The 26,075-nt window shown below is 34.4% G+C and overlaps 1 protein-coding gene across 1 annotated transcript in view; it reads left to right on the top strand.

Moving 5' to 3' along the window:
• Positions 1-20,315, top strand: part of Cdh12 (cadherin 12) — a 771,364-nt gene extending 751,049 nt beyond the window's left edge. The window contains exons 10-14 of the mRNA XM_057789913.1: positions 2,576-2,712; positions 6,411-6,532; positions 8,335-8,452; positions 11,902-12,153; positions 15,543-20,315. Coding sequence (XP_057645896.1) covers positions 2,576-2,712; positions 6,411-6,532; positions 8,335-8,452; positions 11,902-12,153; positions 15,543-16,042 — 1,129 coding nt within the window. The 3' untranslated portion in view covers positions 16,043-20,315. The remainder of the gene's footprint in view (positions 1-2,575; positions 2,713-6,410; positions 6,533-8,334; positions 8,453-11,901; positions 12,154-15,542) is intronic.
• Positions 20,316-26,075: the final 5,760 nt, after the last annotated feature.

The raw sequence follows: 26,075 nt of genomic DNA, 5'->3' as shown, positions 1-26,075 counted from the left end.
TGGGGGGAGGAGAAGAGAAGTGGGGATAGGGAAAGGGGAGTGGGGGGAGGGGGCAATATTTGGGAGGAGGGGGAGGGAAATGGGAAACGGGGACAGGTGGAAATTTTAATTAAAAAAGAATAAAAATAAAAAAAATACTAACTGCCTAGTGAGTGTTTGAATCTTGACTCCTTTAGCAGCCCACTCTATCTTATGTTAACCACTTCTTAAAGTTTCATGAATCAAATCCAGTTTTGCCGCCTAGGTTACTCTGTCGTTAGGAATATTCTGCAAGGCAAAACAAGCTTACTTAACAATGCTGTCTTGTTTGAATGCTCCAGCACATGGCTTTCAAAGCAATTGATGTTTAATCGGTGCTTTAGTACTCCCCTTAATAATGTGTCATTTACCACATATAGACTCAGCACCTTATTATAATATGAAAATACATCCAGGAATGGAATCACTTCTGGTATTGTGCCCCTCTATCTTCTTTCTATGATAATAACTAAGAGCACAGCTTTTCTATAGCTCCTTCCTAGGGTTTCTAAGGCTAATGCAGCTGAAATTGGCTCTTTCTCTCTTGTCTGTGATTGCTAGTCTTTCCCTGAACCATTTCTATACAGCCTTCTAGTACCTTCCAATCATCAGATGCAGGGAGATTTTTTTTCAACCATTAGATTTTATACGAGGCATTTTTTCTTGGCACTGTTGCAAGGCCTTTTTTGATCATCTATCAGATGGTGAGATCATCTAGAGATAAATGTCTCTTCACACCATCAGGGGTGAGCATTATACTTCATTTTATGCAGTTACCTCTTGCATGGTGTTTAGTGTGTAGTTAGACACTTGTCCATTATGTGGAGAACACAGTCCGCATCAATGGTGCCTCCTAAAATATTAATGAGGCTAACAAGCTGCAACTTTCTTTTTGAGTTAGGCATATGTTTAGTTGAATAGAGGCGCCAAAAAGAAGAATAATGTGATAAAACATTTCTTGTTTAGAAAAGGGCTTGCAATCAAAAGAAGAAAAATAAAAAATTCAAAGTTCCTTAACTTTTAAATGTGCCATAAATGCTCTTGTGTTGGGAACAGTGTTCCTATAGAAAAAGTTATTCCACTGAAATTGTGAGACTTCAGTGCTTTCTAACATCACAGATCTATTGTATCTATGTTATTCAGAGATATCTGAGATATTAAAGTTAGATCAACAGCATGGGTCATACCTTGCAATAACAATAACAACTTATTGCTTGATCAGTTAGTAAAAGATATTGGCATGTCAGGCTCATACAGCTCTTTTGTAAAGGCCAACTGATTTGATCTGTCAGTACAATGGCTGGAATCACATGAGTTTCATATAACATTTCCCAAAAATAATAACCTGTTATACAGTGCACAAATTCATCACTAAAATTTCATGATTAAAATAATTGCTCATTTGTGGCATGGAAATGTTCACTTGGTCAAGTGTAAAACTATCATTTGCACTGACCTCTCTGTTTAATAACTTCTATGGGTTTCATACGACATGAAATACCTAGGCAGTATGCAGCACATTATACCTCCATTTTAGCAGACTAGCTTTCCAATACAGCATTTTGTCTCAAGTTGTACATAGAAATTAGTGATGGATATGTGGCAAATACTGTTAAATTGGCCCATAAAGACAAGTAATTTTTTTTCAGATTCTGGGCTTTGCTTTCTTTATATGCTATATATATATAGAATAATAATGCTCAATTTGAACAATTATGAAGATGAGTTAATGATTACAGTCATGAAAAACAGTGTTAGCTTTTAACCTTTTACAATGCTTGGTCTTTCTCTCTGTGTAGCTCAATGCCAAAGCATTTTTCTAGCATGTTCAAGGCTCTAGAATCTTAACCCAATACTCTAAAAAAATTGTTTTGATATTATGAACAAAAATATCTCTATCATCCCACATGTATCTCATTATCTGAATGTTAAGAAAATCTAATTTCTGTTTTATTATTCATATTCTTGAATTTTTTACCTAGGTATTACAGAGAAAACAGCGTTATCTGTCCAAGAATGTTCAAAAACTTAAAAGTTACGAAGTCATAACTGGTTAAGGAGAAATAATTTTCTTGAGTCTTCAAACTTTGTGTTTATTTTCATATGCTTCCTGTACTGTTAGTTTTTTCCCTCTCAAGGAAACACAAAGACTGTATCTGTTCAGCCTAGAGTTCTAAGTTTTCAGACATCTCTCTCCAACCCTCACCTTTCCCACTGCTATCACTGAGGAATTCCTTTACTCCTTGTGAGAGTTTTAATATTCAGCAGGTTAAGGAAAACCATGGTCAGCTTTCAAAATTTAGTCTCTGCTGAGCTTTCAAAGTGTCAAGGCCCTAAAATAATACGAACAGCAAGAGTACTAAATCTTTCATTATTTCCAGTTTTCCCTTGAGCATACCGACTTTACAATAAAGAAGCTGCCACTTACAGTCTTCTTTATTGCATGGTGGGTAATAGCTACAGGGTGAAAAATAAGTAACTGTGTCAAGTTAGCCCCACTGCCGTTATGATTCATGTGTAATCCTTGCACATTTGCATCTACTCTTTTAACGTGCAGGTACTTCATAGATTGGAAGAGTGATGGGGACAGCTACTTTACAATAGATGGAACGGAAGGAACCATCGCCACGAATGAATTACTGGACAGAGAGAGCACGGCGCAATATAATTTCTCCATAATTGCAAGTAAAGTTAGTAAGTATGGCGTGGGCAGAATCAACGTTAAACTGAAATTCTGTGGATTTAACAGTCTTAAATGAGTCCCTGCTGAGGTCTTTTTTTATTTTAGGACTGACAGCTGAGTAGTCTCCCGGGGAAACTCGGAAACCTGTTCCCTATGCCTCATAGCATAAGTCCAGAGCAATTGTGACAGCTGCCAGAGAGCCGTTTGCAAGACTGCAGGAATACCTAGAGTGATTTTCATTGTGTAACCTCACCCTTTTCTATTCAACACTTTCCAGAATTTGCAGAAGTATCAACTTCTCTTCTACAGATATTCCTTGTATCTATGTTATTCAGAGTTGTATAAGTTTGAAAAGAAAAAAATAAGCATATAAAATCACTTATTGTGAAATATTTTCTGAATTTTGAGGAAAGAATTTAGAAAACTATCCTTTTCTCTTCCCCTTCTAATTCACGAGAACATATATTAAGATAAGGGTGGATTATATTAAAGCTTTAAGTGGACTTTTTGAGACCCTTCCTTAGAATATACAGATCGTTTGAAATTCCTTTTGCATGCTTGTGGCACAGGAGACAATTTTCCCGACTTAGAGTGAAAGCAGAACTTATTTGTTTGATAATGCACTCAAAGATGTTTCTCATATATCTCAATTACAAAGGGAGAATATTTAATATTTAGCTATTGGCAAGAGTGTCTTTATGAGAAACACCTGGTCTCCTTCCTTCTGCTCTGGTCTTTTGAGAGATTTGAGAAGTCCCTTCGGAATATCTTTTTTTCCCTCCTTATATTACTTTGAGCACCTGGCAGAAATTTATAATACTTTAGATATTAACTTCATATTTCAAATAAAAATAAGTACTACAAACATTTATTCTGTTCCAGAGTGTTGCTCAGTTTCAAATCAGTCTGGATGTAACTAAGGAAGAGCTGTGTTTATATTTTTAAATGTTTTAACATATGTGTAGGAGTGTGTGTATGTTTGTGTGTACATGTGCGTGGCAGAGTAAGTTTACATGTGTTCAAAATTTTCAGGAAGCCAGAGGTATGTCTTGAGTTCTTTGTCTATGTGTGTATTCAGGTCACTTCTGCATGCCTGGTATAAAAGAAAGCCAGAAGATGGGTTCAGCACTCAAAATAGGGTTATAGATTATTGAAAGCTTCCAGGAAATTAAGCTCAGGTCCTCTGGCGGAGTTGTCAGTGCTTGTCATCACAGTGAATTCTCTTCAGCACAGATTTAAATTCCTGTTTGGTCTCATATATAACTCAACAGTAACGTTGGACCTCATCTATAGATTTTAGAGTTTATCTTATAAACTCTACAAGGAGCATTAATATTCTACATAAAGAGAAATATTGATTAAGCTAATGTATTCGCTTCTTGCTGTTGATGGTACCATTTAACATTAAGAAGACTAGCATGAAAATTGTAACTTTATATGAATTCTAAATTATCTTTTAGTTATAAAATATTATTTATGTATTATTTTTAAAGATGTTTTGATTCCATAATTTGTTCCAGGATAAATTCACAATTTATATTTTTTGAAATACTCCCAATACTATGTAAACTCTATGTGGTTTTACTATCTAGTATTTTCATCAAAATCTTCATGATATACTAGATATAAAGAAATTTTGTCATAGTTGTCCCAAATATGATTATGATGACTCAGTAAATAGGTCACTTTATTTTCAACAAAATAAAATAAATTATATCTTTAAATGAAGGAAATCTGTTTTGGTCTATAAATTACATACTCTGACAAATTATTTCATATTTATTTTATAACACTAGTCGTTAAAGAGATGTATTACTTCTGTAGCTGGCACTTAAGAATTAAAAATGAGGTTTGTATAGTATTATAATACCATAAAATAAATTAAACATACATGATAGAATAAAATATGCTAGAATTAAGTCAGTGAGTCTATTACTCACTTCAACCCTGTAAAATTGTTGTTATTGGTTTCCTTTTTCCTTGATTGACCATCCGTTTTCTGATATCTACAATGATGTTTTGTGATATTTAATTTCGGAAAATCTAGATATCCTACAGTGCACAGAATAATTAAACACAACAAAGATTTGTCTTAGTTAAAATATGAAAAATAAAAAAGTCCTTTGGAGAAAGACTATTAACAACAAGATAATGTTAATATTTTTAACAATTTACTTATGGAAATGGGTGGTAATTTAAATTTCAAGCAACCAAACAATAGCAATTTACCAATTTGTGATAAATTTGTGGTGGATTAAAATTGGTCCAGTATATAGTAATATTTTCTTTATGTTTTAATAAATAAAGCTTGCCTAAAGATGGGAAGAGCAAAGCTAAGCCACTAGAGGTCAGGCAGTGGTGGCACACAACTCACCAATCTTCAGAGTTTTATATAAAAAAGAAACTTAAAATAGTGACTATATTTCATATACTGTGAACTCACCTGTGCAATGTGTTTTGGATCATCGATACACACTAAACATTACAATGAAGGGGCCACTGTTTTATAATTATTATTGATTTCTAGTTTCCTTAGAAAATAAACTCAGTTTTACCTATTTACTAAATTTTATAAGTACATTTACACTAATTAAGCAACATTTTCTAAAGTAGCTTTTAAAATATTATGTATTTTGTGCTTTTATCCTTTAATAAATAATTTTCAGTCTTATTCTTCAACACATGATATGAAACCAAGTATTATGAACACTGGCAGGGGATAAAATATGTAATTCACATTAGGCAGTGACTCCTTGCTCCAAAGACATTGGTGGGGAGGTCATAAAGGAATAAATGAGTTTTAATCAAAAATTTACTTTTTCTTAGTTTCAGAAATAATTTGAGGATAATTTCTGTCTTTCTATAATCAACCCCTTAATTCTATTTTACTTAAATCTATACTCCAATAGAGGATGAGTTTGAGATATTTATGTATATAACATAAATATTCCAGATATTAAAACTTCTGACTATATGTATGCAACACAGAAATTTGTGTTTTGTTTAATAAACTAAGTATCAATATTGGATAAGGTAAGATCAGTGAATTAACCTTAAAAAGATAAATAAATCACACTAGGCAAAAAGTCCCACACTATTGCTAACATATCAGTACACTTCCTGCTACCGGGTCTTTCTCCACTACACAGTTACTCCTTTCTGTACCGTGTGTTTCTCCACTACCACTATACAGTTACTCCTACCTGTGAGTGTGTCTTCCTCCAGAACACAGTTACTCCTACCTGTGAGTGTGTCTTCCTCCAGAACACAGTTACTCCTACCTGTGAGTGTGTCTTCCTCCAGAACACAGTTACTCCTACCTGTGAGTGTGTCTTCCTCCAGAACACAGTTACTCCTACCTGTGAGTGTGTCTTCCTCCAGAACACAGTTACTCCTACCTGTGAGTGTGTCTTCCTCCAGAACACAGTTACTCCTACTTGTGAGTGTGTCTTCCTCCAGAACACAGTTACTCCTACTTGTGAGTGTGTCTTCCTCCAATACACAGTTATTCCTACCTGTGACTGTGTCTTCTTCCTTCTCCATTAGTTTTTCCTCAATAACTCTCATTTATTTTTGCAGTTGATACCTTACAATTTCCTACAATTGAAGATTATTTTCCATTTTATATCAAAAATAATTGAGAACAAATATGGCTTTCAGAGAAGCAGTATCCATGTTTACAAATATTATCTTTTTATGTATTCAACAGGTAACCCATTATTGACCAGCAAAGTCAACATACTGATTAATGTCCTAGATGTCAATGAATTTCCGCCAGAAATATCTGTGCCATATGAGACAGCTGTATGTGAAAATGCCAAACCAGGGCAGGTATGTTCTCAATACTCTTTTTTTTTTTGTTCTCAATACTCTTGACCTGTATGTTTATGCTTTAAGTTTTAAGTCCAGACAAAAATACACATGAGTTAGTTATTTTCCTGCATTTTATATCTTTATTAAATTTAAATATGAATGATGCTAGACTCATATGAATTATTGGTAGATGGATGTATGTGAAGCTAATAAAAGAACAATGTAGCAGCCTCAATTTTTTATGGATACAGAATATAGCAAAGATATCTAATATAACCACCTCGATTCAGAGTCTGAAATAGTAAATGATGAAGTACTATTTCTCTATTAATAAATAATGTCCATTTGGTTATTTGAAATATTAGAATACATAAACTAAAATTTTGTATATTAGTTTGTTTTTAATTTTCGAATGTCCCACTACATTAAGGTTATTTTACATCCAATAAAAATTTCAAATAAATAAAACATCTTGTAATTCTTTTAATTAATGCCTTTGGGAATTATCCTCTAAAAAATTAAATGTGAGTTTGTTATACCTTAAAGATTTGAACTTTGAGAAAAGTAAAATTTATATGAATTAAACTTCCTTTCCTTTCATGTGGGGAAAGTAATGAAAACTAAGCTTGTGTGCCCAGAAGCTCTGTTTTAACAAATACCTTTTTTTCTTTTTATTAGAAAACTCTTTTAAAAAGAGATGAGCCTGAAATCTTCTTTGAGAGTTCAGAATATGTGGGTTTGGGGCACGTTGAACTTGGACCCATCTATTATGTCCCTTATCTATGAACTATATATAAGGATAGATTATCTATCCTCTATCATTGTCTAATAAGTATATATATATATATGTGTGTGTGTGTGTGTGTGTATGTATATGCTTTGTGGTTGTATCTAATTATCTACATATCTATAGATTAGAATCTACCATGAAACTTTCTACTATCTATCCTTTTATTTTTCTATCTATCATTTACCATTGTGTGGAACATCCAAACTCTTACTGTAGAAAATTGTTTAATTTATATTCTTGATTGTATTCCATATTCTCTGTCCTGTCTCTAATATACTTCCTAATATTTTCTGTAGTATATGGCTTTTAGATATCCTATTTTGTATTCCTTCTCATTTGTGAATCAACTAATTGCATTTTTCCAGGATAAACTGAAGTTACTTTTAATTTAAATGTTAAGGGATCAGTGCTGGATTATTTAGATTTAACAATGACATACAACTTGGGAGACACTTTGAAACAGAGATGTGAATGTTTCCTTGTCCAAGTAACATAGAAATACATATTATTTAATCCTAAGCAATGGAGGATGGGTAGAGTAACATAGCAACACAAACAGGCATGTATTCTTTAATTTGTCTCCTTTTTAGTTTTTTTTTTTATAAATCAGCAGTCACAATGTACTTGTTCTTCAATTTTGCTCTTACAGGAACACTGATATAATCAGATGCACTGTTTCTAGGAGGATTTCTTATTTAGTCTGAAATGCATATATATCACTTAATTAATTTAACATGCAAGAAAGGCTCTTTTTTCTTTGTTCGTTAGGAAAATTTTCAATGCTTTTTCACTACACAGATATTAATTTAGAATTAGGATGTGTCCTCTGACTGTAGCTGCTATTATTATCTGCAAACCCTTAGGGGATGTTTACAAAAGGTATGTGTAAGTAAGTTGACCACTGATATGATTCGAAAAGGGGCATTTCTCTCTATGTACGTTCTTTATTAGATAAAGTTATTAGACTGTTTTGTAGACTTCCCTGTGAAATTGATGAGTGACTTAAAGTTTAATCTCAACTTTGTCTCAGATAATTCAGACAGTAAGTGCTGCAGACCGAGATCTTTCACCTGCTGGGCAGCAATTCTCCTTTAGATTACCACCAGAGGCTGCCATCAAACCAAATTTTACAGTTCATGACTTCAGAAGTAAGTATAACCACTTACAGACTCGCCTCTAATGGAATTTTGTCAAATGGCACACGGGGATGATTCAACTGCTTTTCCTAGAAACAGTTTTACAACGCATAGATAAGACAGCTTGCTTTCTTTAAAAAGGGCTTTTAATGATTTAAACAAATAAAACATTTTTCTGAGAAATTGATTGCTTCCTTATTTGGAATAAAGTCATAAAATGATATGCAAATATCTTATCCATGCAAATTAATTCTTTTATTTGAGCAACAAATAGTACAGAGGTTAGGAATCAGACAGTTCAATTAGAATGAACAGGATTTCATTCTCACTGCTTGATTTCCCATGGGCCACAACAGGGAGTATTTTCCTGATTAATGTAGAACTCAGAGCTTCTCTATTGAGATCATGTGCAAAACCTTTAATACAATACTTCAAAAGAGTCTATTACGATAATTTTAGATTCAGCTTCTGAAATCATATCTTCCACTATACTTCCACAATTATATACTACTATCAACACTTCTCTGTCTTATATTACTGTATCTGATTATATTACAGCCAGCACAAAAACATTTGTTGTATTAGATGATGGGTACTCTTCATTTCATGGTGGGAATGTTTCTCAACCATCTAAATCTAAAAACAGAAAACATTCAACGGCAGAAAATGTATTATAACTTATCTAGTGTAAAGCTCATTCTAGACTTCCTTATGTGTTAGCAGAACATTCACACTGGCTCCCACTGGACAAAATTATCTAACAAATTTTGAAAGGCTTTAAAATGCATTAGGTATTTGCTACAAGTACAAACAGAGTCCTTGTTTTGAGATGCTTTCTTACTATCATAAAGTTAAAAAGTGTAAGCCAAGTCATTTCTATGCCAGAATCAATTGTATTAAGTTTTAAGTTTTACTTCTGTGACTTTGTGCATTAATCTACTCCAAGTACCTACAGAACATGTAACTATCAGATATCTGATATCATATTTGGTGAGAAAACTGAAGTTCTAATGGATTTTGTTTTTCAAACAAGTAAAATGATATGATATCATGATGTTGGGGACAACTGGCCAAATGAAAGAATGTCTGGAGAAAACCATATGTTGGGGGTGAATAGAGAGAAGACAGTCTGAATATCCGTATTTCTCACTAATGAACTTGAATGGTTTGGCTCTATCTTATGGTGTGATGTGATAAATAGCTGTGAATAAAAAAAATACACCAAATGTATGATTTTAAAACTGGCATACTCATTCTTTTATCATGAAGCTAATAACACTTTACAATGTATAAGATGTCGGTATTTAGAGAACAATACATTAAAAATACTGATGTCTAAAGAAATGGGGCCTGTGATCATTTGAACGAGACCGCTTCCATTGGCTCTCATGCTGGATTCTCTATATAAGAATGAATGCATTTAGCCGGGCGGTGGTGGCGCACGCCTTTAATCCCAGCACTTGGGAGGCAGAGGCAGGCGGATCTCTGTGAGATCGAGACCAGCCTGGTCTACAAGAGCGAGTTCCAAGACAGGCTCCAAAACCACAGAGAAACCCTGTCTCGAAAAAACAAAAACAAAAACAAACAAACAAAAAAAAAAACAACAAGAATGAATGCATTTGATTTCATATGTTTAGATATTTTCTTTGTACTAGTCAAAGTGAAATATAATTTTTTGGTTTCATTAAAGATACAATGAACTAAAGATTATTAATGTCTCAAAAGATATTATTAATATTGTACTTTTGAATATTCAACTTTTAGTATTTAGAATGATAATATTCATAGAAATTTCCTTCCACTGAATTTGGTTTTTTTTTTACAATTAAATCAGATTTATTTTTATTATTATTTTTTTCTTTTTTATTATTATTTTTATTCTTTTTTAATTAAAATTTCCACCTGCTCCCCGTTTCCCATTTCCCTCCCCTCCTCCCAAATATTGCCCCCTCCCCCCAGTCCCCTCCCCCTATCCCCACTCCTCTTCTCCTCCCCCCACACCATTCCCCCTCCCTCTCGATACTGAAGAGCAGTCCAAATTCTCTGCCCTGCGGGAAGACGAAGGTCTTCTATCTATGTCCAGGAAGGTGAGCGTCTAAACAGGCTAAGCACCCACAAAGCCAGTTCATGTATTAGGATCGAAACCTAGTGCCATTGTCCTTGGCTTCTCATCAGCCTTCATTGTCCGCCATGCTCAGAGAGTCCAGTTTCAATCCATGCTTATTCAGTCCCAGACCAGCTGGCCTTGGTGGGCTCACAATAAATCAGTTCCACTGTCACAGTGGGTGGGTGCATCCCTCATGGTCCTGGTTTCCTTGCTCATGTTCTCCCTCCTGCTCCTCATTTGGACCTTAAGAGCTCAGACCGTTGCTCCAAATTGAGACTCTGTCTCTACCTCGATCCATCGCCAGATGAAGGTTCTAAGGTGATATGCAAGATATTCATCAGTATAGGATAGGGTCATTTCAGGTTCCCTCTCCTTAGTTGCCCAAGGTACCAGCTGGGGACATCTCCCTGGACACCTGCTAACCCCTCTAGAGTCAAGTTTCTTGCCAACCCTAAGATGGCTCTCTTAGTTAGGATATATACTTCGCTGCTCCCGTATCCTCCCTTCCTATATCCCAACCATCCCAATCCCCCGAGCTCCTCCCATCCTCCCCTTCTCATGTTTCTCATCCCATTTCCCCTTTGCCCCATGCCACCTCACCCGCAAGTTCCCAGTTTTTGCCCTGCAATCTTGTCTACTTCCCCTCTCCAGGCGGATGACTATATGATTTTCTTTGGGTTCACTTTCTTATTTAGCTTCTCTAGGATCACAAATTATATGCTCAATGTCCTTTATTTATGGCTAGAAACCGATTATGAGTGAGTACATCCCATGTTCCTCTTTTTGGGTCTGGGATACCTCACTCAATATACCCAAGAGATGCCCCATCAAATGACAAAAGTATCTGTTCAACTATGTTCATAGCAGCATTGTTTGTAATAGCCAAAACCTGGAAACAACCTAGATGCCCTTCAATGGAGGAATGGATGAAGAAAGTGTGGAATATATACATATTAGAGTACTACTCAGCGGTAAAAAACAATGACTTCTCGAATTTTGCGTGCAAATGGATAGAAATAGAAAACACTTCCACTGAATTTGATTTTGATATCAGGAAAAAAAAAAACCTGAGGGAACCTAACTTCTTATATATCCTTATTGTTATAAGGCTCTTCTTTCTCAATGGAACATTTAATGCATACACCATCAAGACGAATGTTTCTTCTTTCTCAGGGGATTGTTTTAATTATATATGATTACATTTGGACAGTTTCAATAATAATCTAATCAATAATTTAAATAAGAATGTATTTTACTGATTTAAGAAGACTTTCCTCCTACTTAGCAGATACCAATTTAAAACGTGAGATCAAACTCACAGTAACTATGTTATCATAAATATTATGTTTTGCAGACAACACAGCTGGAATTGAAACCCGGAGAAATGGCTACAGCCGCAGGCAGCAAGAGCTGTATTTCCTCCCGGTTGTAATAGAAGACAGCAGTTACCCAGTCCAGAGCAGCACGAGCACAATGACGATTCGTGTTTGCAGATGTGATTCTGATGGAAGCATCCTGTCCTGTAATGTCGAAGCAATTTTCCTACCTGTAGGCCTGAGCACTGGAGCTCTGATTGCAATACTACTATGCATTGTTATACTCTTAGGTTAGTTTCCATAATCATATTTTCTTTATCTCTATCTCTGTATTATATGCCACATCAAATTACCATGTCTATTTAATTACGTTACTGAGCTTGTTAGAATATTAGTAACTATTAGAAGCAATTTTTATTAAATATGTTTTCCATTTGGTATTTTCCATATAACATCATCAATGTCTTTAAGTCATGAAGAATGTTAATGTTGAAAATTTTACTTCTTTTCTACCACGAAAATCTCTGTGATAACTATCAATTTAAAAACATTTCTCAGATCTATGTGGGTAAACTGGGTTTGAAATTTCTTAACCTTTTAAAGTATATGGCATACATAAGAAACTTGCTAATTGCTCCCAATAATCTTGAGCTTAGAGTATAGTTACAATAGGATTACATAAATTTTCATGCTTTCTAATACAATCCTTAATTATTTGGAATTGTACTTCCAATGAGTTCCATTAAGTGACCTTTTAATATAAAAATAAAATAAAACCATTTCTCTATTAACTTTGTAAACTATTGTCACTGCTAATAAAAGCAATGCACTAGTTTAAAAATATCCCAGATGAGTAATATTTTGTAATTTCCATCTAACAAAGAAAAGAAGAAAGCAAAGGGTCTAAGAAAGAAGCAGAGATTAAAGTGACCTTAAATATGTTTACATTTTGCTTACACTGCCATCTTAAAATATCTTTAATAATTATTTTATGCTCACTCTTTAAAACCAAAGGAAATGGATGTAAGCCCAGACATTGAGCTTACATAAGCATAGTTATCATTTAAAAATTCTTTAAAAAATGAGACAATAGCTTTTTCTCTAGAATAGAAATAATAGTAAGCAGAGAGTAACACTTTATAGAGAATACTCCCAGAATCGACACTTACAGTCACATAGTAACTTCTAGATCAATTTGAACAGTGTAAGTATTAATTCTGTGTGGAGAACTTGGTTATATGAACAGAGCATTCAATTATGTCTTCATAATACAAGACAATATTTGTCTAGCATATGTTTTTACTAGTGTTACAAACTTCAAGCTGTATATTCAAATAGAATTCTCACATCAGAAATGATCCATGTTTAATTAGTATTTGATATCAACTCAAATGTACCCATTATCCTTTGTGATCACGAAGCTAATTGAATCTGGAAGTACTTGTTTATCTTCATAACAAGGCTCAAATTATTGTAGGTATTCTCCTTTGGCTCATGTTCCCTCATGAAGTAAACAAGGACATTGTTACCTCATCAGTATTAATGGTGCTTTCTGTGTAATTGTCTCCCATAATTCCTCCAGAATATCCATAGTTCACTTGTACTATTCTAGGTACTATTAACCCCTACTTCATAAAAAATAATCACTTGATTCATTGTCTTATATAAGACTCTGTTTTAAAATACATCTATTCCTGAATATTCAGCCACATACTGTTTATTGCAGTTTTCATGTCCTTTCAAGGAATGAGGATAAACTATAGACATCTGCATGCCTGGTGTTTCTTGTAGATAGCTTTCCTCCAAATCAAATAGAGCCTGACTCTCTATCTTTGCACTGTTAAATGTTTTGACACGTAGTAATGCTCTTTAAGATTTTCAATATAGCTGGGCCGTGGTAGTGGCGCACGCCTTTAATCCCAGCACTCGGGAGGCACAGGCAGGCGGATCTCTGGGAGTTCGAGGCCAGCCTGGTCTACAAGAGCTAGTTCCAGGACAGGCACCAAAGCTACAGAGAAACCCTGTCTTGAAAATCCAAAAAAAAAAAAAAAAAAAAAAAAAAAGATTTTCAATATATTGCCCAATTCCTGGGATATCAGCATCAGAGACTTTGCATTGGATATTCTATATGCCAAGGAAAAACTGTACAGTTCTAAATACTATTCATGGATTCTTTAAGAAGCAACATCTAAGGCTCCTCTTTCCTTCCAATATGCTCAACTTTAAATATGGTGAGAGATGGAATAAACACACCATCTCTTACCGTTGAATATTTTCTAGGCTCTTATTTACTCTCTGCTATGAAAAAAGAAACATACTTTGCCTTTATACTATTGTTACTCTTTTGGAAGAATGTGAGACTGTTGTCCAAAAGTTGAACAATTATTTCATCTTGTCGTTATGTGCCTGCTTATGTTTTGAATAATAAATACTATTAACTTAATGGTGATTATTCGGTAACTAGGAATAGAAAGATACAATAACAATTGCAATGAAAAAGTACACAAAATTATTTTATTTTTATTTTATTTTTTATTTTTTTATAAAAAACAATCTTTCCTCATTAAACATACCAATTCAAAATCCCACTCCCTCAATTTCTCCCAATACCTCCACATACCCCACCCCCCACCCCTATCCACTCTTCAGAGAGGATAAGGCACATTGCACTGGGGAAGGTCCAAGGCCCTCCGTACTATATCTAGGCTGAGCTATGTATCCCTCCCCCAAAAAATAAGTTCTCCAAAAGTCAATACATGCAGTAGGAATAAATTATCGTGCCCCTCCAGTGGCTCCTCAGTCTGCCCCAGACAGAAACTGTCAAACACATTCAGAGGGACTAGTTTGGTCCTATGCTTGTTCCTTCTCAGTCCGGCTGGAGTTGGTGAGCTCCCAATAGCTAAGGTACACATCATGTTGTTGACCTCTTTGCTCATATTCTCATTCCTCTCACTCTTCAACTGGACGTTGGAAGCTCAGTAATGTTCTCCAGTGCGTGTCTCTGCCTCTGTTTCCATCAGTTGCTGGATTAAGGTTCTATGGTGATATTTAAGATATTCATCACTCTGAATATAGGGCAAAGCCAGTTTGGGCACCATTTCCTTTATTGCTTAGGGTCTTAGCTGGAACCATACTAGTGGATTTTTGGAAATTTCTCTAAAGCCAGGTTTCTTTCTAACAACATAATGGCTCCCTCAATCAAGATATCTTTTTTTCTTGCTCTCATCTCCGTCCTTCTTCCATCTTGACTATCCCATTCCCTCAAGTTCTTCTCACCCTTCTCCTTCTCTCCTTCTCTTCCCCATCCACCGTCCCTCACCCCCCACATTCGTATATTCCTAATTTTGTCAAGTAATCTTGTCTATTTCAACTTTCCAGATGGATCTATTTATGTTTCTCTTAGGGTCCACTTGTTACCTAGCTTCTCTATGATCATAAACTATAGGTGCAATATTCTTTGTTTATGGCTAGTATCCACTTATGAGTGAGTACATATCCATTTATTATTGCCATATTATTTTCTCTGAGCCCCAAATACCTTATTGATCATATTATTATAACTATGAACATATTATGAGGACATTAAAGAAATTTAGCTATTCTTGATCTACTTTAGCATTTACTGAGATTAAGTAATACATGTGCTTCCATTCACCAAACTGATTTTTGTTTGTTCTAGCTATAGTTGTGCTGTATGTAGCATTGAGAAGGCAAAGGAAGAAAGACACCTTGATGACATCTAAGGAAGACATAAGAGACAATGTCATCCATTATGATGATGAAGGAGGTGGGGAGGAAGACACCCAGGCTTTTGACATTGGGGCGCTGAGAAATCCCAAGGTGATTGAAGAGAATAAAATTCGCAGGGATATAAAACCAGACTCCCTCTGCTTACCTCGTCATAGACCACATGCGGAAGACAACACAGACATAAGGGATTTTATTCACCAAAGGCTACAGGAAAACGATGCGGATCCAGCTGCCCCACCATATGATTCCCTGGCCACTTATGCATATGAAGGAAATGGGTCAGTGGCAGAATCACTCAGCTCCATAGAGTCTCTCACCACAGAAGCAGACCAGGACTACGACTATCTCACAGACTGGGGGCCCCGCTTTAAAGTTTTGGCAGACATGTTTGGAGAAGAGGAGAGTCACAGTCCTGATAATGTGACCTAGGGAAGAAGAAGAGGCTGGTTGATACACATCTAGAGAAGAAAATTTTATCAAAAATATTAAGAAAAAATGTTAACACACACATACACACACTTCCAGAATCTACAGGACAAGATTCCTTTGACCATCCAGTTTTTAGCAATTTGTCCTATTTACCGTCTTGTCATTTTGGGTTATTCTGATGACACAAGATAAATCCTATAATGCGTCCTTGCTTTGTTTTGTTTTGTTATTTCAGGAACACTCTGAGCAGAGCTCAGGTCTATTAAATACAATTCACTGGCATGACAACTTAGAATGAAGATAGCTATGTGGCATCACGGTGGAAGAGTGTGAGATTTTTCTTAGTTCCACTAAAGTGCCTATTGAAACTCTTATCATTGAACATGGTGTACACAACATTCCGCTGTGATGGCTTTGCAGGAGTCCGAGATGAAGAGGAACAAACCAGGCGTGTCTCTGTCAAGGAGCAATAGCGACACGCTGACTCTCATTCCTTTCAAGAACAAAGAAGAATACTTCCCAAACCCCATCTTTTTAGAAGGCAAATGTTTCCTTTTCAAAATTGTAAACTGAAAATTATTTTTTTTCCTATTCTTTCAAAAACTGGAATAAATGAGACATGAAATTCCATATGTAAGTCATAAATTCTAAGAGCAATGCTTAAATCATAACATTATTTCATGTAAAAGATGTTAATTAAGTTGTTAACTTTTCCACAAACTAAAATTATATACAGGAAATTAAAAGGATCCCTCTTTGTAAAAAGATGCCTCAGGGCTCAGATTCCAACTTCAAATAAACATTGGTTTGCTTAATTCTAAACTGGTATGTGGAAACTGGTTTTAAAATGTCAACAAATCCTTTAATTTTCCAGTCAAAGATAAAGTTTCAGATGTGTTTCTCCTGAAATTTCTGAAAGGAAAATATACTGCTCATTTAAACATGAGAAAAGTCTCCATTCAGATTCCTAGCATTTTCGTCAGTGGTACTTTGATGAATGATTCCAACAAAATGTGTATCAAATAGTGTGATTTATAACAAGTATGAACTTTTAATCGGTACTACTGAACAAATAAGAGTCAGGGACTTCTAAAATCAAACCAATGACTAAATCCCAAAGGGAGCAAATCTTCAATGCCAGGCAGCTGATTTACTTGCTCTAGTGACATTGATTTGAACATTGTCAACTCAGTTTTTATATTGGCTCAGAGTCACCTCTTGTCAGTTTCTCATCTACAAAAATCCTAATGTAAATTACTCCTTATAATTTTTCTGATAGAACTTCTACAGTTTATGCAAATTCTGAGAAATGGTAGGATTTATGACTACATTAATAAACATGGCTCAAATCAATTGCACACGGGTTATCCATTATTCAAAATTTCACATCATACAGCAAATGAAAACCGAACATAAAGTAACAACTATTCTTAACAATGTATTTGTGATAACTGACCACTTCTACCTATGATATACATAGAGAATAATTAAGGTTCCTTAAATATGCATACATAAGATATGGCTAATATCTAGGCTTGTTATAAAATATCTGTGAATATCATTATCATTTGTGAGGCTATGAAAATAAAATTGCACACTGTGGAGTCTTAGAAATGTAAAGGATGGATAAATAAATTTTAGCCAGTTCTCAAATACATATTTTCAAATTGTTTAAGGTATAGGGTTATGCCCATTGTTTCTGTGCTTTCCTTCTTTTTCAGGCTCATCTTACCCCTTTTGTGATGGGATTTAACATTCTGAGTCAACAAACCATTCCATTGTTGTTTCCGTTTTCATGTAACAAAAAAACAAATAATTTCAGGATTTCACATCTGAGAAAAATAACTGTTTTATAGGACTTATAATTGCATTACATACTAGAGAAGAAAACACCTAATATGACTTATTTCTTATTTCACTATGTATGAAGATTGTCTCCCGAAGGAGGTTAATAGGCAAGACGACATCCTATTAAGACAGGATTCTTATTAAAGATTGTCATTGCTTTCAGTATTTTCACAGGAAATATAACTGCGTTTTCAAAAAGTTGCTAAGTAGAAGCCATGAAGACAAGAAGATCTGAGAGACAGATTGTTTTAAACTACAAAACTAAGAAGATATGAAAATATGCAATGTGGAGCATTTGATTTTCATCACACATACCACTCCAAATATCTTTGTCATTTCCTACATTAAGATGATCATAATAACTTATCACAGACAAAGTGTCTTTAAACAACAAAGTTTCCTCGTGTCTCAGAGATGGAGTTTCCTCTCAACATCTTCTCCTAGTCTTGGAGAAAACCTCTTTTCCTTCCTTTTTTGTTTTTATCTTTTTCTACTTTGGTATGGTCTCTGATTGTTTCTGTTTCTCTTTTCATAAGGGCAGCCTTCTTATTAGAGCAGCGTCTACCCACAAGACCATTTTTTACCTGGTTTATTTTATTAAAGGCCTTATCACCAAATACTATCCCAGTCAAAGGAATTTGGGTTGGAACTTGAGCATGTGGATTTGTCCAATCCCAATCTGAAGACTGTAACAATATATACTTTTTAATTAGCATTTGATTGACAATGACCAATAAAAGTAATATGAAAATAAGCTTAGATATAATGATCAAAATAATATATGATGTGTAAAAGAGATCCTTTGGTGCTTACAGTTAGAGGGGTAATTATATCTTTTAGGCTAGTGAAAGGACTAAGCCTAATATTTCAATACCTGTTACACTTGGGATGTTTTTATTCATGCAAATGGGTATTGTCTTTCATTCAAGCATTAAGCAATATAAAAATGCTGAAAATTTATATGAATGATTTTAGCTGTAAACAACTAAACCACATTTTGTTATTGGCTTGCATGTCTATCTTTATAGATCTATATATGCACATATATATGACTTGTCTGTTACCTTCAATGCTTTTCAAAGATGTGTACAATCAATATACAAAAGTGAAGCAGTGTTATTGATGTATACTAAAAACAAATTTGCGTGCTTTGAACCATAGTCACTCTTTTGACTCAAAATGTCCTCTCGATCAAATTCCTTGGCCTCCAGTGTTTTATTCTCTTTAGGGAAACTTATTTGTCATATGCAGTACCATGTACAATTAATCGAAATTTTCTTGTCCTTAAGTTATAGTGATGACCGTATGAAGCATAGCAAATATTTTACCTACAGACTAAGATAATTTAAAGACTCATGGATATTTGAAGTTGTTGTACATAAAAAAAATATTTAAATCAAGTAGGGATTTGATTGATCATTCATTAAAACTCACTAGTTCTACTTCAGAAAACTATACAACTATTTTTATTGATTTATCTGAAAATTATTCTGTGAAGTAAAAATATAGAAGCATCATAACATAATGAAAACCCAGATATTGAGGGATGGATGTTCTCCTTCCTTAAAAATTGTGCAAAATCATCAGTACTGTTAGGAAATATGAGGGTGTTATGCAATACAGTGCAATACCATAAGAGAGCAGGCAATCCACCACAAGAATTGCAAATATATTGGAATGATAAAAAATCATAGCAACAACAAGAAAAACAATAAATAAAAACTTAAATGGATATATATGAAAGCATTGTATTTTAGTGGCTCCCTGATTAAGTGTATTTCTTAGAATAAACGTGGTTTAAATTAGTACTATGTTACTAACAAAAAAAATTGATTATGAAAGGATTGGTTTGCATAAGATCCTTTGCTCAAAAAATTTTCGCCTTTACATTTAAAAAGTAGTATGTTTGTTAGTTATCCAAAACTTATTTCAAACCATTGCTTTCTCATTATGTTAAAAATTACTGTGGGGAGAGGAGAAATTGCTCAGTTTTAAGAGAACTTGCAGCTCTAAAGAAGGACCAGTGTTTAGTTGCTAGCACCATCATCAGGATGGCACACAGCTGTCATTAACTCCCTTACCCAGGGATTTTGATACTCACTTCTGGACTTAAAATGTACCTGAATACACACATGTGGATGCCTGTCAATGAAAACACACATGTACACATGATTAAATGTAAAACACATTTGTTTGAGAAAGTTATTTTGTCTCATATTCTATCATCAACTCATTAAGTGATACAGAGTGATACCTGTATCCATCATTCATCAAAGTAGCCACAGTATTTTTTATGAGGATAGTCATCATTTTCCTACTCTCAGTGTTAAAGACTTCCCTTATAAGCCTCTATGTTGTCATTTTAATGACTAAGTCTTTTCTACCCCTTTTATTATGGAGCTTTGGAACTTGTGATACTGTGATATTTCCCTTTGTTCACTTTGGTGCAATCTTAAGTTTAACTTTGTTGTAATTTTAATAATTGGTTATTGTATATTCATTGTTTAATAGTAAATTGTATTATCTTTTAAATTTTACTTCCAGCATCTTTTATCCTATTTTGTGGTGGTCATCTCATTTATGTCTTCTAGTTATAACCATCTTTTCCACAAGGATTTTCTGTTTAATTACAGAGGTATTTGTTTTTTCTTTTTTCTATTTTATAATTAATAACATGTGAGTTACATCTTGAGCTTCCTATCACTTTGATTATAGCTGCATATAGCAATTACATGTTCATTTTTCTCACCGAGTCAGATGCAAAGTCGCAGTGTAGGGAAGGAAATCATATTGTCTTAGAAATACCTTCAGATTTACTCCCCTCAGTCACTTTCCTCATTCCAATTTTCTCCCTCCTTAAAATGTCTAGATTCTGACATATTTTAGTGGCATCTGACAAAGTATGCTTTTGGATGAGAAGCTTCACTCTTGCTCCAACATGATAATCCACCATGGAGTTCTGCCTATACTCCTATCACTGAGCCGTTAGCCTTCAACTCATATACCCCAAGCACTCACTGCTATGTGGACTACATGACACCTGGTTTAAAGAAGACATAAAAATATCAATACAACACATCCATGTATGTTTATTATAAAAACAATGTAAACAAAGATTTACAAAAAACATATTCCCTTATCATTTAAATAGTTATCATTTTAATCTTTCTCAGACATACACATATGAACAAAATCAGAAAAAAAGCTGAGAATTTAGTTGTTATATTCACTGTAACAAACAGCTAAAGGGGACAAGTTTTTCCTGTTGTTTATGTATACATAATACATATGCATATGACTACGTTGGGTGATATTTCCAATTAGTTTTGTGAAATGTCACCGAATTCCTTCACTGAATTTCTCATAAGTTCTAATGATACAGATTTTTTCAAGCAATCAGTCTAACTGGCAAGTTTATTAAAAGTGTTTTGAATTTACCTAGGCAGTTAAGTTTATTTACACTTGTAAAGTTTAATGTAAATTGAAGAAATATGATGCAAGAAAATACAAACAATTTGAATAAGAATGAGAAATAATAATAAGGGATTAAAACCCATTAATTGTGAAAATCTGAATAAATCTAATTTCAATATCCATGATGAAACTCTTCCTGTTTTTATCTTCCAAATTTCAGGCTAATTTATATTATATTGTGCTTACAAATGTCGTTAACAGTGGCCTCTGGCAGTTCTAGGTCATATTATAGTTAAACATTAAACTATTAGAAAAAATAAGCCACACACTATTGCTTCTTTAATTGATATTTTATACAATATTCAAAGTATGATGTACATAGTAAAAGAAAAATTAATTGAAAAGATGTATCTGTGAATTACTGACAGCCCATATATTAGAAACAATACCATAAATCATCTTTTCAAGCATCAGTATCAACAACCTAAGCCTAATACAGCAAAGAATCTTTAACCCATTTATTTTTATTTTCCATTTTCAACTTCTTTTAGGTCCAGCTTTTTTAGAGGTTTTACCCCTCCTTAAAACTGCAGTTTCTAAATGCACTTTTCATATCTTGTATTTTCTCAATTGGTCATCATTAAAGAAAGTATGAGTCATGACTGAAAACTTGAATATATTTTTAACAAAATGATCTAATACAGTAACTATTCTTCACTGAATGCTTCCTCCATTGCTTAAAGTGGTACTTTTAATATTGAAGGATACAATGCCTAAATTATTCTAAATGTGAAATAGTTACAGAATGTTGATAAGACAAATGTTGTCATATCTATTTTCCATATGAATAAATACATCTTGGTCTTATTAGGAACTACAGACAATAAGACATAATTAGCAGTGGCAGAGCTGAGATTTTAGCAGAGTTCTAAAGTGCAAACTGCAGAATCCCACCTCATTCAGTTATAAGTGCCATAGAAACTGAAGTCCATTTCTTTTGAAGTTCACTAGTAACTCCATAACTGAAACTTCAGTGATCTTTACTTTCATCTTTCTGCAATTGATAAAGAGGACAGAATATGATCATCTCTCATCTTCCAACTCCTCCTTCTTCTTCCCAGTTCACTTAATTTTTTTCCTTCTCTTAGACTCTGTACCTGCATAGCTCCAGTACAAATCCCACATTAGAGTTGTCACTATGCTTTCATTTCTTTATCAATAACATTTATTCCTCTCCATTGTAATAAATTCCTCATGCCAATCAATGCTATTAAGAAAATTATTTTCTTTTTATTGAAAATATTTTTCTCATAAAATATATCCTGATAAAGGTTTCCCTTTCGTCTACTCCTCCTAGTTCCTTCCTACCTCCCATCCCATTCACATTCACTTCATTTCAGTCTCTCATTAGAAAACAAAGAAGCTTTTATTGCATGATAATAAAACAAGAAAAATAAGATAAAACAAAGTCTAAGACATGAGAACTGGATAAGACAAACAAATGTAAGGAAAAGAGTCCAAGATAGGAGACAAGAATCAGAGATTCTTTAGTTTGCAAATTCAAGAATCCAACAGAAACACTAAACCATTTTGTATAATCAGACAACCTGGTGCAGACCCATGCAATGCTAGCATGTTGCCTTGGCCTCTGTGAGTTCATGTGAGTCTTGATAATGTAGATTTAGAGGACATTTTTTTCTTGGTATACTCTTTTACCCCTGATTTTTTTATATCTTATATCCCATTTCTATATATTGTCTCCCACAGGATTTCCTGAATCCTGAGGAAATAAATTTTGTGCAGATTTCACATTTAATTCTGTGTATTCCAAGGACTTTTACTCTCAGCATAATTTCTGTCTGGGGGTCTGTATATTTGTTCCTGTCCGATGCAGGAGGAAGTTTCTCTGGTGACTGGTAAGCCAGGCAGTGATCTATTAGTATAGTAGAATATCATTAGGAGTCATTTTATTATTACATTATTTTTTAAATTTATTTATTTATTTATTAAAGATTTCTGCCTCCTCCCTGCCACCGCCTCCCATTTCCCTCCCCCTCCCCCAATCAAGTCCCCCTCCCTCGTCAGCCCTAAGAGCAATCAGGGTTCCCTGACCTGTGGGAAGTCCAAGGACCACCCACCTCCATCCAGTCTAGTAAGGTGAGCATCCAAACTGCCTAGGCTCCCACAAAGCCAGTATGTGCAGTAGGATCAAAACCCATTGCCATTGTTCTTGAGTTCTCTGTAGCCCTCGTTGTCTGTTATGTTCAGCGAGTCCGGTTTTATCCCATGCTCTTTCAGACCCAGGCCAGCTGGCCTTGGTGAGTTCTCAATTTTAACAGTAGTGTTTAGTTTTACCCAAGTCTCAGGCCCACATAGTCTCTGGTTCATGGTTACCCAATCAGTTCTGGGCCCTAAGTCAAATCAGACATTGGTTAGTTATTCCTAAAAGTTTGGTGCCATCATTGTCCTAGCATATTTTGTAGGGAGAACAATACTGCAGATCAAAGGTTTTCTGTCTCAGAGAGTGTTTATATTATTTATATTGGTCTTTGGAGAGCACCATCCTGTATCAAGACACTAAAATGTAGAGGTGAGGGCATTATGTAGGCCCCAGATTGACCTCTCAGTATTCAATGAGTTGTGTAGGTATTCTCTTCAGTAATGGGGCCTGCCAGTCAGTTTACAGAGAGCCATATGCAGTCTTGGCAATAGCCTGCCTTGTCTGGATGTTCCCATGGGACCCTTTTGTCCAAAAACTCAATTAAATGCAGTCCATATCTGGTAACAAGAGCTTCATTTGTTGACAAAATATCTTCTTGTTCAAGGCCCCACATCCATCCATAACTATCAATTTCTTTATCCTTTCATAGAAAGCCCTGCTTGTCTCCATTCAATTCCTTATTCTCTACCTAACCTCTGTGATTATAAGAATTGTAGCTTGGTTATTAATAATTTAAAAAGTCATGTCCACATAAGAATGAATACATGTCATTTGTTTTTCTAAATCTCAGAAACCTCACAAAGAATGATTTTTGTCTTCCATTTACTTGCAAAATTTTATTTCTCAATGGCTAGTTTTTAAATTCATATGCATACTTATTTTTATGTAACCACATTACACCATAAGAATTATGTGGAAATACATCCATATGAGATGCATTTCTTGATTTCAAACTCATTACATTTAATTCTATCTGATCTGTTTCTCAATCTAGAATTTCCATTTTGTTTGTGCTCTGAACAGCTTCCTCCTGTCCACTACACTGCCTTCCTACTTCCCCTTCCCTCCCTTCCTCCTGTTCCTCCAGTTTCCTCTTTCCTCTTTCTTCACTTCTTTCCTCCCCTCTCCCTCCCCATCATCAACAAGCTTCTCTTTTCATCTTTCCTCTTCACATATTCTCCATAAAACTACTATACCTCCTCTAAGAAATTCAGAATCATTATTTTGAGTATTGGTTTTAACTGTCTTACTGCTATGTTGTCTATTCCTTAAATAATTAATCAAAAATTGCTAATACGATATAGAAAATACCTTTATGCAGACTCAAACCTCCCAAATTACATATTATTTTATGACACATATTCATAATTATTGAGTTATCACAGCACAAATACATTTCAACTAAAATTTATGACTATTTTGATTTTCTAATTTTTGTCTAATGAGTTTTATTCTTCCAAAATCCCATCCACAATAGGTACATGTTCAGATCATTCAGATTTCCTCAGCATTCTCAAAGATCTCATCATCTCTTTACCCTTTGGTTTTTACGCTCCTGACAGTTTTGCAATAACAGATAGATCTTTTGTTGCATGGTCTTCACATTGAGTTTTTTGTGGATATTTCCTGATGAAATTTTTTTACAATACCTGCTTTGGAAAGAAAATCAGAGATAAGTTGCCATACACACCAAATCAAACCAGAGGTACCTTAGCCAAAAGACTTGTCACCCTGACATCTGGCAGAAACACGTTGACAAATTCATCACTTTAAATTAAATACTTCCCCCAAGCTCACTGCAGTATTTGAAAGAAAATTGGTCTATACTGTCTGTATGTATGAAGTACAGAGTGATGTTTCTTGTCTTAATGAAAAATAATCTACAAAATACATTTGAATTATCCATAAGAGAGGTATCTAGTCTGATTATTTATTCATATGACTGTGGACTCATACATTTGGATTATAATAAGATTTTACTGTGTGTGCCTATATGTGCATCTGTACACATGTCTGTGTGTTTCTATGTATACCTTTGTGCAAAGACAGAGACTAGAAGTCATCTCTATGTATCTTGCTCAACTATGCCCAACCTCATGCTTTGAGATTAGTAGTTAATTTGACTTCATCAGCTTCCATAGACAGACTGGCAGTGGTCAGTTCATATCAATATTACATTTCTAACAATAGAATATTGCTAGCTCAAAAAGACCCCTGCACTTTCATACATTGCAGTGCCTCCCCTGAATTGGAATACATGAATTTATTTACTATCTTCATATTTTCTTTTCTATAATATCATTAGTTACAATGATAGAGTATGACGCCTTTACAGTCTGGTTCTTTCACTGAGCAATCTAAATTTCAGACTCATACATGATTTCATGAGTGTGATAATCCACTGAATTTAATGGAATTGCATTTCCTTGTATGGATTTTCCATAGTTTAGCCCTCAAATGAAAGGTGTCTTGCTTGTGTGAAGATCTTTTTGATTATAAGCAATAGAACATCTATCATTGTTCATGCACAGGCCTTTGTGTCAATATGAT

This window comes from Chionomys nivalis, chromosome 15 (assembly GCF_950005125.1).
Source record: "Chionomys nivalis chromosome 15, mChiNiv1.1, whole genome shotgun sequence".
NCBI classification, from domain to species: domain Eukaryota; kingdom Metazoa; phylum Chordata; class Mammalia; order Rodentia; family Cricetidae; genus Chionomys; species Chionomys nivalis.
This window is presented reverse-complemented; position numbering and strand designations above follow the sequence as displayed.